The 18211-nt window shown below is 35.8% G+C and overlaps 3 protein-coding genes and 1 non-coding gene across 6 annotated transcripts; 1 reads left to right on the top strand and 3 right to left on the bottom strand.

Annotated features, from left to right (window-relative positions):
- Positions 1–299: 299 nt before the first annotated feature.
- LOC111805055 (zinc knuckle (CCHC-type) family protein) lies at positions 300–4178 on the bottom strand. Of its 2 annotated transcripts, XM_023689923.2 has the most exons (5): positions 3767–4174; positions 3207–3329; positions 2832–2943; positions 1411–1526; positions 300–620 (listed from the first exon to the last, which is right to left on the bottom strand). In XM_023689923.2, the coding sequence occupies exons 1-5, from the start codon at positions 4049–4051 to the stop codon at positions 420–422; spliced, it is 837 nt and encodes a 278-aa protein (XP_023545691.2). In that variant the 5' UTR covers positions 4052–4174; the 3' UTR covers positions 300–419. The 2 variants fall into 2 exon arrangements, with proteins under 2 accessions (XP_023545691.2, XP_086984261.1); XM_087128135.1 differs by lacking the exon at positions 3207–3329 and having other exon boundaries at positions 3767–4178.
- Positions 4179–4999: 821 nt separating this feature from the next.
- LOC111806054 (biotin carboxyl carrier protein of acetyl-CoA carboxylase, chloroplastic) lies at positions 5000–8874 on the top strand. Of its 2 annotated transcripts, none has more exons than XM_023691402.2 (7): positions 5000–5382; positions 6322–6375; positions 6481–6638; positions 6721–7039; positions 7117–7188; positions 8421–8486; positions 8594–8874. In XM_023691402.2, the coding sequence occupies exons 1-7, from the start codon at positions 5230–5232 to the stop codon at positions 8615–8617; spliced, it is 846 nt and encodes a 281-aa protein (XP_023547170.2). In that variant the 5' UTR covers positions 5000–5229; the 3' UTR covers positions 8618–8874. The 2 variants fall into 2 exon arrangements, with proteins under 2 accessions (XP_023547170.2, XP_023547168.2); XM_023691400.2 differs by having other exon boundaries at positions 5002–5382; positions 6463–6638.
- A 5286-nt stretch (positions 8875–14160) lies between these two features.
- Positions 14161–15257, bottom strand: LOC111805885 (protein LIGHT-DEPENDENT SHORT HYPOCOTYLS 1). Its single transcript, XM_023691167.2, has one exon. It carries the CDS (start codon positions 14833–14835, stop codon positions 14290–14292), a length of 546 nt encoding a protein of 181 aa, XP_023546935.1. The 5' UTR covers positions 14836–15257; the 3' UTR covers positions 14161–14289.
- A 2626-nt stretch (positions 15258–17883) lies between these two features.
- Positions 17884–17956, bottom strand: TRNAR-CCG (transfer RNA arginine (anticodon CCG)). Its single transcript has one exon. It is a non-coding gene; the product is annotated as a tRNA-Arg (tRNA).
- Positions 17957–18211: the final 255 nt, after the last annotated feature.

Here is an 18211-nt window from a genome sequence, read left to right as displayed (position 1 = left end):
TTTATTTTATTTTTATTTTCTTATTTTAAATATTGTGGAGGAACAATTAAAATAAATATTGGAATTTAAATGAGGCCTAAAGTGTAACATTTTTATGGCTTTATTTTTAAAAAATAAATAAATTATGATTAACTGTGATTACTTTTATTCTAACAAAATCTCTCTTGCTTGTGTTCCATATTGTCTAATTAACTTGTTCCTACCTTCAAAACAGTTGTTTAAATCATTTTTGTTGAGTTTCCTGCTATCGAGTGTGATAAAGTTGAATTTTCAAGTACACGGATTGAAATAGGAGCCGATTCGGTAAGTGTAAACTTAGTGAACTTCTGAACCTTCTTGAACTCGGGTTCCTAAGACAACACATTGATCGTAATTTGGGTTTGCAATCAAAGTTAATCTACACAAAGCAAGCACATGAATCAGGCAGTTGGCGATGAGCGGGCCTTGGCTGCAGCTCGTTCTAATGCCTTCAACCTGTTTGCTTCCATTCGAGCTCTCTGTTGCTCTGTGAGCAAAGTTTCATTTGAATTGCTAGTGTTTGGTTCTTCTTGGTTGACAACACCTTCCACAGTTTCCCCAATGGTGAAGGAATCACTTTGCAAGTTCATCAATGGCTCCTCCTACAATTATGTACATAAAACCCATCATCAAATGTTGTAGATCGTTAACTCGAGTCAGAAAGAACAAGGATGGAGGTATTCTTGAAGTTTCTCATCAAGTGGAGGGTTCGATTCAAATACCAATATGCAGCCACAGGTTTTGACCTAAGATATTGTTTTTCGTCATATTTAAAGAAAGTACTTTGAACTTAGAGACTAGAGACATTATGTAACGCTCAAGCCTACTGCTAGCAAATATTGTTCTTTTTAGACTTTACTTTTCGAGCTTCTCTCAAGATTTTTAAAACATGTCTGTAAGGGAGAAATTTCTATACCCTTATAAAAAAATGTTCCGTTCTCCTCCCCAAAATATCACAGAGATACACGTTAAATTAAACAACCATTTAAAAATCAATAGCAAACACGGAAACTAAAACTATAGACTTTCATGGCGTTTCTTTTCCAGCCAGTAGGTGACTATTCTATGACCAAATATGAAGATACATTAACTTGTGCAATAATTAGAAAGGGCGCACCTAATAAAATAAGTTTTAAGTGCAAATTATAAGTAATTGGGTCATTAACATGTAGATTTTTAATAATCAGCACTGACAATGACTGAAAACATAGTTTGATTCTTACTACTATTCCTGAAATCTACATTTACGGTTCATGGTAAAGTTTCTTCATTCAATTCAATATCTGGGAGGGTTTTCTCAGTAAGAAATGGTACGATCAAAACTAACTCAATCGTAAAGATGGAAAGCAACCAAGTGTTCAAGAAAAAAAAAATGAACAGAGAAAGACTTACTTCCGTAGCTTTCTCATAAACTTCCTGAAGCATGTCCTCTTCAATGTCATCAGCGCCATTATTCTTCAAAGAAGCCTCTTCCTGATTATCGAATAAGCCCTCCAAGTCTTTGGCTTCTGCAAGCATTGACAAACGAGTTGAAGTTCAAGACAAGGGGAACTCAAATAATGATTAGCTTGAGAATCTTTTTTTTTTTTCCCCAACCATTATTTCAAGAGCATAGTTCAGAACATAAGAAAATATTACTACAATTGATGGATTCTAACTTTCTAGGTTTCATTTTGTAACGGCCCAACCCACGGCTATCTTTGGATTTTCCCTTTGGGCTTCCCTTCAAGGTTTTTAAAACATGTCTACTAGGTACTAGGGAGAGGTTTCCACACCCTTGTAAGAATGTTTTGTTCCCCTCTCCAACCAATGTGGGATCCCACAATCCAGCCATTGGATTGTGTGTCCTCCCTAGCACACAGTCCAGCCATTGGAGTTACATTTGACTACACTTTCAAAGCTCACAACTTCTTTGATCGACACTTGAGGATTCTATTGGCATAACTAAGTTAAGAGTCAATACCATGTTAGTAACTACGACCCTCTACACAGGTATAATATTGTTTACTTTGAGCATGACCTCTCATGGCTTTACTTTTGATTTACCCAAAAGGCCTTGTACCAATGGAGATAGTGTTCCTTGCTTATAAACTCATGATCTTCCTCCCAATTATTGGGACTACTCCTCTCAATAATCCTTGAGACAAAAGCCCTTCCCAACAGCGAATGAATGCGTAAAAGAAACATAGATGAGAAGGTGATGAAGGCAGTAGATTGATGGAAGGTAAAGGTCAGTCATGGCTAATGACAAACAAAGGCCACCTAAAACTGCTCAATGGAAGGCGTGTTTTCCATAATTGAACAAAATTAAGCTTACTGATCCCAACCAGCCCATTAAACACTAAGGATGGATTGAGCCTTAGCCAAACACTGTTCCTACAACGCAAATCTGAGGACGACAATTTAAGTGAGCAATATTTGGATGTTTTCAAGGAACTCTGTCTTGGGTGGCGATAAAAACCCAATGGTAATACGAGTATATCTTTCATTAGTGTTGTTCAATGTTCATAGCTATAGACATGGCTTCTTTTAGAGAAATACATGATACCTTACTCTAGAAATCAAAATGGAACACCAATAAACTAATGCATTGTGTTCAATTTCAACCGCATTTTTCTTTAATAATTGTTTCTTGCTTCCTTGTTTTGGCAGTTCAATTAATTTCAAATTTATCATCTCAAATAGAGTTAGAGGACAGTACTTATCTCACCAAACACGAACACAATAGATAACATACATTCTATTATAACCAAACAGATTATAAAAATAATGATAATGAGTGTCTTTCAATAAAGGAGAATAATAGAAAGTACCGTTTTCCTTATTGATATCATCATCATCATCATCATTTACAATGAGTGATTCGCGCCACTTTGTAGGATCTCCTCCCCTGGCAACTTTCTCTCTTAGTTCTCCAAGACACATCTGCTCAAAATATGACTTTTTAGAAAGAACACCAATTCATTGCAAAATAGATATCATATAACCAACAAAGTTGCTCATTATTGATTCAATGGGTTTCTTAAGAGCAGTTCATTTAGTTCAAATGGCAACTATATTAGTATGTTAATAGGCTAAACTTCTGTACTTTGACACGCATACCAATCCAGCTAGCTATATATATCTACACCTCTGCGATGCCTTCATCATAAAGAACATATAAATTCAGGGTTCATGCACATTTTTACCTTAACCCGTTTAGTAGCAGCTACTTGTTCAACCTTATGTACAAAATGCTCGAAAGGGTAATAAGGGAGTATATGAGAATGCCATTCTCTGTATAAGCCAATCAAGTTTTCCAAATCACTGATCTACAAAACAACAATCAAAAGTATAATTCAGTAATTATAAGAATCAAATCATTAGAAAATGAAACATCTATACAGCTGAATTTCAATGGAAAAGGATTTGCAATCTGGTTGTCCGCTAAGTAGCGCCCAATAAACAAACTATTCAGGTAAATCCCGATTGCCGCTGATGGCAGTTCTTCAAAAGAAATCATTATTGGCATTCAACTTTGTTTCTAATCATACATCAACACAAAGACCTAAAACCTCAGGGAGCCATTAACTAACCAGAACACCTCATAATTTCCTACACTAGCCATGTTCATAACTGAGATGATCCGAAAACACGCCACACTCTAGAAATTAGTATTTCTTGTAGAGATGTCTCATATCAGAACAAATCAACCAATTACGTAATAGTAGGAAGGATAGGAATGGAACCAAATAATAAAGAAGATAACCTCGTGTCCACGGCCGCGATACTTGAAAGCGCGAGGAAAATGGCGAAGGACATAACCTAGACCATCCTCGGAAAGGAGTAGCTCGGGTGTGAGCTTGGGCCTGACTCTGGGAGCCTTTTTGGGCTTCTCTGCAACTTTTGGAGGGGCAGCAGGAGCAGAGGAGGAAGGAGGTCTCGAAGAATTGGGATTTGGAGCAGAGGACGGACAATCACGAGACCAGTGGCCCGGCTTCCCGCACTTGTAGCATCCCGTCGGCGCTGCGACGGCGGCGTTGTCCTTATCCATGTTCGATCCCTCTCGCTATTCGCAAACTTCACTCGGCGGGGATCGATTGTTTGGAAAATTTTCTCAACAATCTGAATTGAGCTGTGATTATGAACAAATCATCATAAACCCCATCGCCAAACTTCATTGAATGTTTTGGCGGGAACCTTGGCGCCATTGCCACATCTAAGCAAAGAAAAAAAAAAAAAAAAAAAAAAACCGACACAATTTTATATATAATTAAAACCTCAAATTAATAATTATATTAATTAGCATTTTTTTTTTAATATTTAGTTTTTAAAAAATAATTTTAATAATACTTCTTCGATTTTTAAAGCCATTTAAAAATTATTATTATTATTATTATTATATGAACGAAAATCGTTTATTTATATCTCGTACTTGAATGAAAGCACGAGAAAGAGAAAACTCATAATTATTTCTTCGATCTTCTAGTTCCCATCGTGTTGCACGATTGAAATGGGATCACTCATTGAACTCTAATAAGGAGATCATTCAGTGTACATGTCAGTTGTCGCGATTATACTCGTCTCAGGTAACATTGCTTGTGGGCGCGTGTCAAATGTCCCAATCATGCTCGTGTTGTGTTATGGCTACATACATGTTCCAAACCCGTTTTACATACTTTCATGTATAGTTAGGTTTTTACTGTTCATGTCAGGTCATTATGATTGTAGTTAGTGCTATGTTTAAGCTATAATAATCTAACACTAGTTAGGTTAAAGATGGGTTAGAACGGTCACTAGATAAAATTAAAAGCTAAAAACACTTTAAAAATGTTAGATTTTTTTTATACGAGTCATCTCGATCATGGATGAACGTTCTTCGCCTTCAAACTATTTTGAAATATACTTAAGATACGAGCCTCGAATCTTCAATTAATAGGTCAGAGGTTTGAATCTGGACTCGAGAGCTCACGTGGTTAGTTAAAGAGGCCCCATTTCCCATTGGCAAGTGGCAGCAAAAGGCGAGCAAGTTAATCTTCATCTCCTCTCTTCCCACTCTCGCGCCTCATTGGTTTCATCGTCCGCCGTCCACCCGCCACCTGCCACCTGCAACGCCTCCTCCTTCCTTCTCCGTTGGGCGGAGTTTCCTAAGCTGTACCTTTCTTTTACTTCCGACGAATCAATTTCACTTGCCCTCTCGAATCAGATTCGCTTCTTTCCAGCTAATACCCAATGGCTTCCTCGCTCGCTTCAGCTTCTGCTGCTTCCGCAGTGGCCAAATCTCCTTGCACTGCCATGGCTCGCCGCGATATCAATCACAAGAACTCTTATTGCGCGCTCTCTTTTCGGCTCCCTCACAAGCCCAAACTCCGAATCTTCACCAGGGTATGCGCCAATTCATCTCCCTCGTTGAATGATAAGTAGAATTTCTGTCCTATTTGTGCTAATTGTGGTTATTTTATGTGTTGCGTTTCTGATTTACGATTATTCCGCACTGTGATCTTCTGCGTTGCTTTTGAATTCGTTGGTGGCTACATTTGCACTTCGTGATTGGAAAAACAAACTGGAAGAATGTGTTTGGAGGGTTCTTTTAAATGAAATTTTTGGACTGTTTTATTGGTATGGAGATTTTAAGGAGTGAAAGAAATACATGAACTGCGGTCTAAACTGAGTACAGATTGTTAGGAATCACGGATCTCCACAATGTTATGATATTTTCCACTCCGAGCATAAATTCTCATGACTTTGCTTTTGGTTTCCTCAAAAGGCCTCATACTAATAGAGATAGTATTCCTTACTTATAAACTCATGATCTTACTCTTAATTAGTTAGTGTGAGACTACTTCTCTCAATAATCCTCAATAATTCTTCACTCGAACAAAGTACACAATAGAGCCCCTGGCCTATGGAGCCCTCGAACAACCTCCCCTTAATTGAGGCTCAACTCCTTTCCCTGGAACCCTCGAACAAAGTACAACATCTGTTCTACACTTTAGTAACTTTTTGACTACACCTTCGAGGCTCACAACTTCTTTGTTCGATATTTGAGAATTGACATGTCTAAGTTAAGGACATGGTTTTGCTACCATTTTAGGAATCACAGATCTCCACGATGGTATGATATTATTCACTTTGAGTATAAACTCTCATGGCTTTGTTTTTTGTTTCCCCGAAAGGTCTCATACCAATGGAGATGTATTCCTTACTTATAAACTCATGTTCATCTGCTTGATTGGCCAATGTGGACTCCCTCCCAACAATCCTCAACATGCACATATTAACTTTGTCACCGTTAAAGAATGTGATTTAAGCATTATGTTGCAGGGTGTGCAGCCTGTTCGTAAGCATCTAACTCCTGTACAGGCACAGTTGAATGAGGTATGTATGCTTACATCAAATTATTATATCAAATAGGATTTTATTTTGTTGAAGTATTCACTCTTTCCTAACGTGCTGTTCTTGAAGTCGTCTATTTCATTGAAGGATCCTGTTGATGCACCTAATGCTGCAAAAGTTTCATCTGAATCTGATGTTTTAGCATCAGATGGAAGTGCCAAACCATTGAGTGATCCATCTTCTAAAGCTTTGGCAACGGAAGAGTCAATCTCTGAGTTCATTACTCAAGTTTCAAGCCTTATCAAGTTAGCTAGCTCAATCTGTGACCTTTTCCTCTAAAATAACCCACACATGGATGTGGTATAACATTTTTTTACCTGCTTGCAGACTGGTTGATTCCAGAGATATTGTAGAGCTGCAATTGAAACAGTTCGACTGTGAAGTGATAATCCGGAAAAAGGAGGCCTTACCACAACCGCCGCCTCCTGCTGCCATTCCTATGCCGTTTGCACCCCCACCTTCAGTAGCACAGTCAGTTCCTCCCCCTGTGCCTGCTGCACTGCCAGCGCCCGCTTCTCCTGTTTCAAGCCTGCCATCCTCAACTCCTGCTGCTAAGTCGGCCAAGTCCTCCCTTCCACCTCTTAAATGTCCTATGGCAGGCACATTCTACCGTAGTCCAGGACCTGGGGAGCCACCATTTGTTAAGGTAAGTTTATTGGAATGGCTCTGCTGCAACTTCTTATTTGATTGTCTTGGGGCTTATTTGTGGGGTTCTTCATATAGGTTGGAGATAAAGTGCAGAAAGGACAAGTCTTGTGCATCATTGAGGCCATGAAATTAATGAACGAAATAGAAGTAAGATTTCCCCTCTTCATCCATTTAAATCGAATTTTACCATCGTTAGGTTTGATCCAATTCTACCACTGCTTACTATCTCATTGTCTTACTTTAGTTTTATTTCCGTTCTCTGTTTGATTTGCTAACAATATATTCCATACTTACCATAGTATTGTCCATTGATGCGGGAATATTGACTGTTTATGGCAACCTGATCATGGGTGAAACAACCACTTTTTTCCTCTGTAGTAAACATTCACCTCTCTTGTTACATTTCAAAGAATATGATGTGACTGAAAAATTGAGCAATAATTGTGAGATCCTACATCGGTTGGGGGGAGAACGAAGCATTCTTTATAAGGGTGTGGAAATCTCTCCCTAGTAGACGCGTTTTAAAACCTTAAGTCTGACAGCTATATGTGGGCCAAATCGAACAATATTTGCTAGTGGTGGGCTTGGGATGTTTCAAATGGTATCAAAGCCAGTCACCAAGCGGTATGCCAGCGAGGACGCTGCGCTACCAATAGGGGTGGATTGTGAGATCCCACATCAGTTGGGGAGGGAAACAGAGCATTCCTTATAAGGGTGTAGAAACCTTTCCCTAGTAGACGTGTCTCAAAAATGTGAGGTTGACGACAATACATAATGGGGCCAAAGCGGACAATATTTGCTAGTAGTGGGTTTGGACTGTTTTAAAGTTCCACAAAAATAAGTTGGTTTTGGAACATGAAATAAAGTTGGGAACACCATTTTAACCTTTATATATAACATCATTTAACTGTGAATATAAATAATTGATGATTCACAAATAGGAAAAGGGATCATTATTAGTGTGAAAGTGTTTATAGAGAGGAGTTGATGAGAGAGAGTGTTAAATCTAGACCTAAAAGTTTAAGCTAATAGTTTAAAGGAAATTTAATTATGTCAATATTTCAACTCTCCTCTCCCTTGTGGATTGGGAAATTTGAATAGAGCTCAAACAAGCCTAAACTAATATTAGTTCGAAATGAATGGCATTACACGGGTTTGAACATAGAAGCTCCTCTTATGATACCATGTTAAATCACCCACGAAACTCATAAGCTTAAGCTGACGGATTACGATAGATTTAATTATATCAATATTTCAACAAAAGGTTCGAGAAAATTAGCAAGAAGGTGTGTTTACAATAGAGTAGAACTTCGATAGACCTTGTTTGATTTTCTTGTATTATTAGCTAATCTCTGCTCTTAAAAAAAATTAATTTACAGGCCGATCAATCTGGAACCATAGTCGAGGTTATTGCAGAGGACGGGAAGCCTGTCAGCGTCGGTGTGGTAAGTCATTCTAACCACCATTACAGTTACTGTAATGAATAGCTGAACTCTACATTGTTTGTTTGTATGGATTTGTGGGCTTGAACCTTCTTCTGGTTTCTCTGCAGCCTTTGTTTGTCATTCAACCTTAGGCCAATCCGGGTTTCGATTACACGAGACGAGTAAAGGAGATGAGATTAAGCTGAGTTTGGGAAGCAAATTGAGTTTCCGAGCAAGTTCGGGTTGTGGGTTAGTTATTGGTATGTCCTTTTTCCCCCTTCTTCCTTCGTTTTCCTCTTCAGTTGAGCGTAGACATGATAGAGATTGTGTTGATAAACATATCAATTCCTTTTCCAGTTTTCGTGTGAACTTTCAACTTTCTTTGTGAAATCAGATATATATTTTTTAAGCCTTTGTCTTTCTTTCCTTTCCTTTCCATCTAGTACTGCCTTTCTCATCAATTCTGAAAGAATAATCCCATCTCCCCCCACATCTTTTTTTATGACTTATCTCATTAATGTCTGATATCTGATCGTCTTCGTTCTGCTATGTTTGAATGCACTTGTATTCCACATGTTAGCGATGAAATGAAAATTGCCCCCATTTAGGGGTTATTGTATCACCACAATGGCATGACATCAAAAGAGTGACTGAAACTTGTATCTGACCAACTTAGAATTAACATTGTAGGTCGTCAGGAAATTGGGGATAGGCATAGATCCTTCCGCCTATTAGGAAATTGGGGATAGACATAGATCCTTCCGCCTATTTTCGGAGTGTTGGAAATAAATCAATGGTTTTTTTTTTTTAATTTTATTTTGGATTTCTCAAGGGCACAAGGGTGTATCTATAATAGTTCTAAATAAGGCTTTGAAATGGGTTTGGGAGGATGAACGATGACGGACTTTAGAAAAAGTACCATTTGTCTATGAGTTCGTGAAAACTTTCATCTGGTTCTTGGATTTCCCGTTTTAAATTTTGGCGTCCACAGAAAACAAAAATAGATTGACGCAAACTTCAATCTCAAAGAGTTGAATTTCTTGCACCAAGTTGCCAACTAGTATTGATTTGCACGGGTAAACAAGCTAGAGAACCTCTTAGGACCACATTAGCTTAACAAATTCAGATCCATAATTTAATATTACGACGCCTCGATTGATGCTTATCTTACGTCAATAAAATGTGAAATGATCCGTTAATCTATGTAGAAAATATAAAACTGATACGAATTATATGACGAAATGATCCGTTAATCTATGTAGAAAATATAAAACTGATACGAATTATTTTACGTATAATTTTCGGTTAATACAAATTATTTAATTTAACCGCCACAATAATCCTAAATTAAGCTTGTAAGGCTAAGTCTTAAAGGAACAAATTAATAATTTAATCAAATAATTGTGAGAGAAATAAAGGATTTAAAATATAGTTTACAAAAACCAATGGCTACGTGGAACACAGACATCCATTTAATTATAAGCAAGAGAATTACACAAATTAAATTAATGATAAAATCCCCAATGGTGACCAAATCTATATGAAGGAAGGATGATGATTGGTCACCAGCTCCCAAAAAAACAACTAAATATTAGGGGAAAATAGTGATGAATTTCTTGAAGCTGTCATTTATTATATTGGAAATTGAGACTATATTCTTTTGTTGCCGTATTAAATATTTATCATATTAAACCAGTTTCATTATTGACATAATTAATTATAATATCCTAAAGTACATGTGACAAAATCAATGTATAGATTAAATCGTCTAATTAATTATAATATAAAGTTTACGAATTTTTATGAAAAAAAAAACCCTCAATATTCCCAACTTTTCTAAACCCAAAAAACCCTTCTTTTTCTCCAAAATTACAAACAAGTTTGGGTATTTTATGTCTATTCCTCATCAAGGGTATTGCCTTTTATTTGGTAGACAATGAAATGGATAATAGGAGGGCATATTGGTAATATACTAGAGGTTTATTTAATAAAATAATAATAATTATGTATATATATATATATACATACGTTAATAAGGTATTTTTGTTGATATAGTTATTTAAATGTTTACGATTTGTTGGTAAGACCGTGTGATTATTTAGCACGATGTGACAAAATACAAATGAATGGTAAAAAAAATATTACATTCCCTTGTTTTATCTTTTTTTTTTTACCTGATGGTAAAAAATACTCATAAATTTTATAAAAAAATTATAATAATATCCATAAACTAAAAAGTGTAGACGGACTTTTATAAAAAAAATCTTACTGTCAATATATGAACGAAAAATCACCTTTCAACTCCTCATATATTATTTTTAAATTTTTTATTGCTTCATGAATATTTTTGAAGTATGATACCAACGATAATAATATTTTTTTTAACATTTTAAAAAAATTTAAATGTATTTTTGAAATTTTCATAAGTATAAAAAAGTATTTTAAAAATATTTTTTGATGTTAAAAAAAATATATTTTTAAAAAGTCATTTTTGGAAGAAAATATTAACGATTTTTTTATTTGAAATTAAAGTAAACCGTATTTTTTTTTTAATTTTTAAAAATTTAAGAATATTATCTCTAATTTTTAAATTTAAGAATATTTTTTTAAAGATAAAATAGAAAATTTTAGTATTATTATTAATTTAGTATTTTTTTTTTAAAAAATTTATGTTGATTAAACTCTAAAAATAGCAAATCTCGAGAAAATTAAATACCATAAATAGAAACGATGCATCGCCTTGTCGGAAGGTAACATGAACCCACTCTTGGGCCGTACGATGGATTTATTAGTAGCGGAATCGACGGTTGTTAGGCGTCCAACGTGGCAGAACCGAGCCGAGCTGAGTGGAAACAAGGGAGCGTCTCGGTTGCCGACAAGGAGTACATGGATCCACGTGGGATCACGAGGACTGTGGGGACCACATGGAAGCGCACGTGTCAACCACCGACGTCCCATCCAGTTGACCGCAGATTGCGGGATCTTTGTACGACTATTCTTTGCCCTTACGTGTCCCCAGGTGGAATTTAATTAAAATTAATTGCGTGAAAAACCTCATTTTTTCAAAATTTAGTGATTTTTTTTATTTATATATTTTTCCTTTTTTCTTTCCTTAAAAAATAAAATGGTTGAATTTTGTTAATTTAATTAAATTGACAATACAAGCTAATTTTATTTTTTTATTATTAAACTTTCAAAATTAATTTATTTTTAGTTATTGAATTTTAAAATATTAGTTAAATAAAAATAACACTGGAGAATCAATCTAAACAATTTAGTGGATTAGATATTTACTACCGTTCAAACAATTGATGGTTCGTTCCTCACTCGTTGTGTTTAATATCATATTTTTATGTTGTCGTAACAGTAGTAAAAATAGAGTTGTTACACTCGGACATCAATTATCATCCAAAAGTTAATGGTTCCATCTTGGCTCAACCGTGTGGTTAACTAACAAAAAAAAAATAATGTTGTTTAATTTAAACTAAAAATGTAATTATTTTGTTATTCACTACTATTGTTCTTGAATACTACAAATGACATGGTATTGTCCACACTGCGAGGCGACTGGCTCGTGGAACTTTGTTAGATCTCAACTTTATCGAAAAAGTTACATCTGGTTTATTTCAGCATACAGTGTCTACAAATGACATGGTATTGTCGACACAACGAAGTGACCTGCACGTAGGACTTTGTTAGATTTAACTTTACTGAGAAAGTCTCGTACTACTTTTTTCAACAACAAATAGGTCGAAAAACAAAGATTCAAACATTTGACGTTCTCATCGAAAAATATACCTAAACCAGTTGAGTTAGACTCGAGAACAGTTCGTAGTTGTATACGTGCCCTACGAAATCAGGCATATCAATATGAAAAATTTGAGTTTCTTCCCTCACGTAGTCATTTCATGTCATTGCCTAAAAAGAGCCAACCTAAAGCTATAGTCTCCCTAGGTAAAAGAGCAATGTTTTGTGTATTTATTGAATTATTGTAACTAATTTTATAAATGAAAAACATGTTTTTTTTTTTTTTTTCGTAATGTGACATATCAAATCGTTAGTAAATATTGTAACGTCCCATATCCAGCGCTAGTAGATATTGTTCTTTTTGAGCTTTTCCTTTCAGGCTTCTCCTAAAGCTTTAGAACGGACTAGGGGAAGGTTTCCACGCCCTTATAAATGGTGGTTTGTTCTTCTCCCCAACCAATGTGGGACATCACAATCCACCCTCCCTTTGGGGCCGAGCGTCCTCGCTGACACTCTTTCCTTCCTCCAATCGATGTGGGACCGACCCCAAATCCACTCCCTTTAGGACAGCGTCCTTATTGACACATCGCCTCGTGTCTACCTCCCTTCGAGGAACATCAAGAAGACTGACACATCATCCGGTGTCTAGCTCTGATACCATTTGCATCTGTTAGCGCTGGATCTGGGTCGTTACAAGTTTATTCGGGTTGAATTGAAAAAATCTTTTGGACCAACTCTAAATTTCAAGTAAGTTCACAATCCAACTCTCTAGTTTCGGACTTGGTTGTCAGGTTGTTATCCACGGTACATATTAAATTAGTAACTAAAATCTCATATAGTTCAAATATCAAACATTCGAAAGTCACAATGCACTACTAAGATCGGTTACAAACGTCAAATATTCTTAATCTTCTCAACAGTCATCAAACACAGTCGTTTATCGAAGACAACCCGAGAGAGAGGCAACCTTCTTTCTCCCCTTTGTCCATGCTAATGATCATGAATATAAATACTGATTAAGGGGACCGATGAACAAAAGGACATCAATTCATGCTCAAATTTCGAATTCAACTCAATTCAATTCAGTGGGTTCCATTAGACGGTCTAAAAATTTAACAGATCAGGTACACACCTCAAAAGGTCGGTCCTCGAACTTTTATCGTAATCAAAACTACTTAAGCAATCATCTACACAAAAGAGTCAAAATAATAATCAAAATTGATCATAGAAGTAAACCCTAAAACATGATTCAAGTGTTTGTCAATTATTTCTAGACATGAGGGACTTGGCTGTCTCATTTCTTTTGTTTCCATCTTTTGACAAAACCCTTTTTTTTTTCTTTTTTTTTTGTCATTTCAATTCAAACCAAAATTAATCTAGGGTTTTGTCTTTTTGCACAATTGTTTAGATCTTTGAAAAGATTGTGTTTTTAATCCAAAAACAACCCTAATAAATAGTTTTGACTGTTTTTGATGAACATGAAAGAGAAAAAGAAACCCTAGCTTAATTGGAATATAATTTATTTCAAGAACAAACCCATCAAAATTTGCCCACAAACACTAATTCATATTCAAAATCACCTCAAGATCAAGAAAAAAAACAAGGGTTTTAAGAGATAATATCGATCGTACTCATAAATATTTACCTTCGAAGTTAGAAGCCGAACGAGATCGGAAGATCGAGAGAAGAAATCCAATATGAACATAGCTCAACTATTCAGATTGAAGATTTGAATCTTCGTTAGAACGTTTGCAATTACGAATTGGAAATAGGTAGAAAGCCAATATGAACATAGCTCAACTATTCAGATTAAAGATTTGAATCCTCGTTAGAACATTCCCAATTACGAATTGGAAATAGGTAGAGAGTCAATATGAACATAGCTCAACTAAACGTTTCCAATTACGAATTGGAAATAGGTAGAGAGCCAATATGAACATAGCTCAACTGAAGAATCGAATCTTCGTTAGAACGTTTGCAATTACGAATTGAAAATAGGAAGAGAGAGAGATTAGAATTCTCTTACATATTATGTAATTATGAAATTTCAATGTTCTTATTTGTTTTGTGTTCTTGTTCAAGTTGCACCCTCTTGCTTTTGCTTTTGCTTTGGCCTTTTTCTCTTCTTCTCATAGCTAACACCTCTTGCTTTCGTTTGAAAATCACGAACTTCCCTTAAATAGAGACGAACAGCTCTAGCTCCAAATGGGTTGGCTTCCGGCCGGCCGCCGTTCTCTTCAAAGGCTGCACGGAGGCGGCCGATGAGGGCGTCGAGGCTGCCCCAAGCCTGTCGGAGCGGGCAGGGACAGGGAGCTGGAGGGTTGGGCAGGCCGAAGAACGGGCAGGTCTGGTTATGAACTTTGGTCTTCCCAAAATGGTCTAAGTACCGGAGAAATTCCAGCACGTGAGCGCCGCTGCACATTTGTAGAGCCAACGGCGGTCGGTGGTTGCGAAGGTACTGACAGAACGTGTTCCAATCTCGCCGTTTTTGATTCTCATACCGGCTTGGTGTGGTGGTAGAGGATGACGACGGCGAACACGCGGCGGCGGTGATGGTGGTTGTGGTGGTGGTGGTGGGTGGTATGGGTATGGGATTGGATGATGATTTTGAGAACAAATCCATTAAAAAATCACAAAAAGCAACAAAATCCAGCAAGGAAATAGAGAAATCTCTTGAAAGATCGAAACTTTTTGTTATGGGTAGGATTAAAAATGTAATCTTTTAGGGTTTTGAAGAGAACCCAGTTCAAATTTAGGGTTTTTTTTGAAGAAAAAACATGAAAAATCAAGAACAGACTCAAAATGGAAGATCAAAAAAGGAAAAAACCAAGTGGGTTTTGCATGGCATGATGAGAAGAACACAATTGATATCGAAAATGATCATGTTTTAAAGCCAAAAGAGGGCTGTTCTTGATATGTTCTTGGCAGAAGAAGAACAAAAAGGTAAGTTTTTTTTTTGGTGTAAAGAGATAGAGAACTGAGAGTTGAGGGCTGTAGAGAGAGAAAGAGAGGAGAGAGAGAGATGGGAGTAAAGTTAAGAAGCATAAGATGACAAGTTTAGCAGTGAAAAGAGTTGATGGTGACCATTGGTAAAAGGACAATTGTGCTGTCACCCACTCACGCTTTGGCGCGTGCATGAATTGTTCATCCTTTTTGATCTTGATGATCTAGGGTTTGTTTCTTTTTGTATTCAAATGAATTCTTAGTACAAGGATTTATACTTTTAATACACGTACTTGTTGAGATAAATAATCCAAAGTGTTTATATGTACAACTTCGACTCGTTGGACCGTGCACGTGACTCGATAGTAAATTTGTAATACGAGGAAGAGGCGGCTTGGTAAAAATGAGAGAACTACCTATCAAGCAGTACTTGTCACGCTGCCCGCTCTGTTTAAGTTAGTTTAGGGGTTATTGACTATATTAAGAGTTTAGAGTTTTCGAGAACAATAAGGTAGGTATAAAAAGATTAACGTAGAATTTTATTATTCTCTCTCGAATTTGAAATGAAGAAGTGAAAATAGGATTATCGAAGGGCTCTGAGTCAAGGGTATGTAAGAGGTTGAGATTGACAACTTAGCCCTTGGCCTGATTTTTCGTCTTCCTCGAGATTTGATTATGCCTTGGGTTAGCTTTTGAGGCTCGGATTAGATTGATCGAGTTCTTTTAAGTCACTGAATTTTGTAAACATCACTATCTATCTTTATCGGTCATAACTATAACTATTCTCTGGTACAGGTACACTTCAGTGAAATATTAAAGAAAAAAAAAGTTGAGAATAAAAAAATGAAAATGAATAATAAATTGTATAAAAAAATAATAGAATATAAAACTTTTTGTAATATGAATTACTTATAAATATACATAATGGAATAATATAGCAATAATATGATAGTGGGTTAGATTGGATGGTGAGTTATTATTTTTAATTATTTTAAAAAATACGTGTTATATTAATAATTAAATTCTATTTAAAAAAAAACAAGTTAGATTGGGTGGTCGAGTTATTATTTTTAATTATTTTAAAAAATACGGTGTTATATTAATAATTAAATTCATAAAACTCAAATATCAAATAATCACAACTCGCCACATGTTACTAACATTAGTATCAAACGTCAAACATTCTTAATCTTCCTAACAAGTAAGGTAGAGTTTAGTTGAGTTATAATCCTATTTTCAAGATGGTCGAGTTTACCTAACAAAAAAAAAAAAAAAAAAAAAAGTGAACCCAGGAACTGACCCAATTCAAACGTTTATAATTTGAGTTGAATAATTCGGATTGGTCGAGTTATCTGATCATATGAATACTTTTTTTTATATATATATATATATTTTATCTATTCTTTTATGATATACTAAAAAAAATGTCGATTTACCCTTTACCTCGATTTCAAACGTATGAACATATAAAAATATCGACACGTCCACGAAAATTTAATGCTCTTTACACGACTCCAACTACAAGAGATGCTAAATATCAATAATAATAATAATAATAATATGGCTGCATTTGACTTTATTTAGTCAACAATTTATCTTCATCATCGGACATTAATTACAAACTACAAGGTGTGACATTCCAGAAGGAAAAATTAAAAAAATGAATCAGGCTATTCTATATTCTACACACCTGGAAATGGTAACCCTAGATATAGGGCTGCCCTAAAATCATGGGGATACCCTAAATATGGGTACAGCCTTCATTTTTAGTGCCCTATTTAGATAGGCATCTTCTACTACCAAATTTTATTCCATAAATGTAAATGTTTAGGTTAGTTACTCTACAAACCCTACCATATTATAGGTATATATTATCCCTAAGCATGACCTCAAAGCCCCTGATTTTGTTATGGTCAAGAATATATATGAGGTTCCCTAAGGAGGGCAATTGGGTCATTTTCCATACGTTATCGTCAACCTCGACGCTCGTTGTTGAATCGTTGTTTAACTTGAATGACTCCATGGGAGTTTCAGGCCAAGTAACTAAGGAGGGCAATTGGGTCATTTTCCATACGTCATTGTCAACCTTGACGCTCGTCGTTGAATCGTTATTTAACTCGAACGACTCCATGGGAGTTTCAGGCCAGGTAACTAAGGAGGGCAATTGGGTCATTTTTCATACGTCATTGTCAACCTCGACGCTCGTTGTTGAATCGTTGTTTAACTTGAATGACTCCATGGGAGTTTCAGGCCAAGTAACTAAGGAGGGCAATTGGGTCATTTTCCATACGTCATTGTCAACCTTGACGCTCGTCGTTGAATCGCTATTTAACTTGAATGACTCCATGGGAGTTTCAGGCCAAGTAACTAAGGAGGGCAATTGGGTCATTTTCCATACATCATCGTCAACCTTGGCACTCGTCGTTGAATCGTTATTTAACTCGAACGACTCCATGGGAGTTTCAGGCCAAGTACGTGGTGTCTTGAGTTGACTCAACTTAGGTATAGTTAAATCGGTTTGAACTCAATTAAAATTAAATCGTTTCTCTAACTGAATTCGACCTTTATATGAGTTGGATTAGTCGTAACCCTCCTAGTTTGACCATTCTAAAAATAAATTATAAATTATAAATTAGCTTTCATTGGTAAGGTTGTAGCTAAAAAAAAATTACCACAAGGAGGTTTGAAATTTACCTTGGATTTTGGAAAAAAAAAAAAAAAAAAAAAGCGTTCACGATGGGACTCGAACCCACAATCTCCCGCTCCGGAGGCGAGCGCCTTATCCATTAGGCCACGCGAACTGTTTGTTGAAGAAGGCGCAATAAATTTATTGATTTATATAACTATATAAATTACGTCACTATTTTTATAAAAAATTATAATTTTCATTAAATTTGGGCTCAAAATTAATAAACGTTGCAACTTTATTTAAAATTCTGTCATAGCATAGGTTTGTAAGGCTTAATTATTGTTAATCTTTTTATTGCTAAAAAATCTCCGTAATCTCGAGAAATATATGAACAATTAGATAAGATTGAACCAGCGTAAAAAAAAAA

The sequence above is a fragment of the Cucurbita pepo genome, chromosome 11, assembly GCF_057944985.1.
Source record: "Cucurbita pepo subsp. pepo isolate OVF chromosome 11, ASM5794498v1, whole genome shotgun sequence".
Lineage (NCBI taxonomy): Eukaryota > Viridiplantae > Streptophyta > Magnoliopsida > Cucurbitales > Cucurbitaceae > Cucurbita > Cucurbita pepo.
This window is presented reverse-complemented; position numbering and strand designations above follow the sequence as displayed.

Coding starts and splice junctions, on each gene's coding strand:
- LOC111805055 (XM_023689923.2), bottom strand. CDS start 4,051: ATGGATAAGGACAACGCCGCCGTCGCAGCGCCGACGGGATGCTACAAG. Junction 3,330..3,766: donor ATCGCGGCCGTGGACACGAG/GTTATCTTCTTT, acceptor GTTGTTTTGTAG/ATCAGTGATTTGGAAAACTT. Junction 2,944..3,206: donor CTGCTACTAAACGGGTTAAG/GTAAAAATGTGC, acceptor TATTTTGAGCAG/ATGTGTCTTGGAGAACTAAG.
- LOC111806054 (XM_023691400.2), top strand. CDS start 5,230: ATGGCTTCCTCGCTCGCTTCAGCTTCTGCTGCTTCCGCAGTGGCCAAA. Junction 6,376..6,462: donor TACAGGCACAGTTGAATGAG/GTATGTATGCTT, acceptor CTGTTCTTGAAG/TCGTCTATTTCATTGAAGGA. Junction 7,189..8,420: donor AATTAATGAACGAAATAGAA/GTAAGATTTCCC, acceptor ATTAATTTACAG/GCCGATCAATCTGGAACCAT.
- LOC111805885 (XM_023691167.2), bottom strand. CDS start 14,835: ATGGATTTGTTCTCAAAATCATCATCCAATCCCATACCCATACCACCC.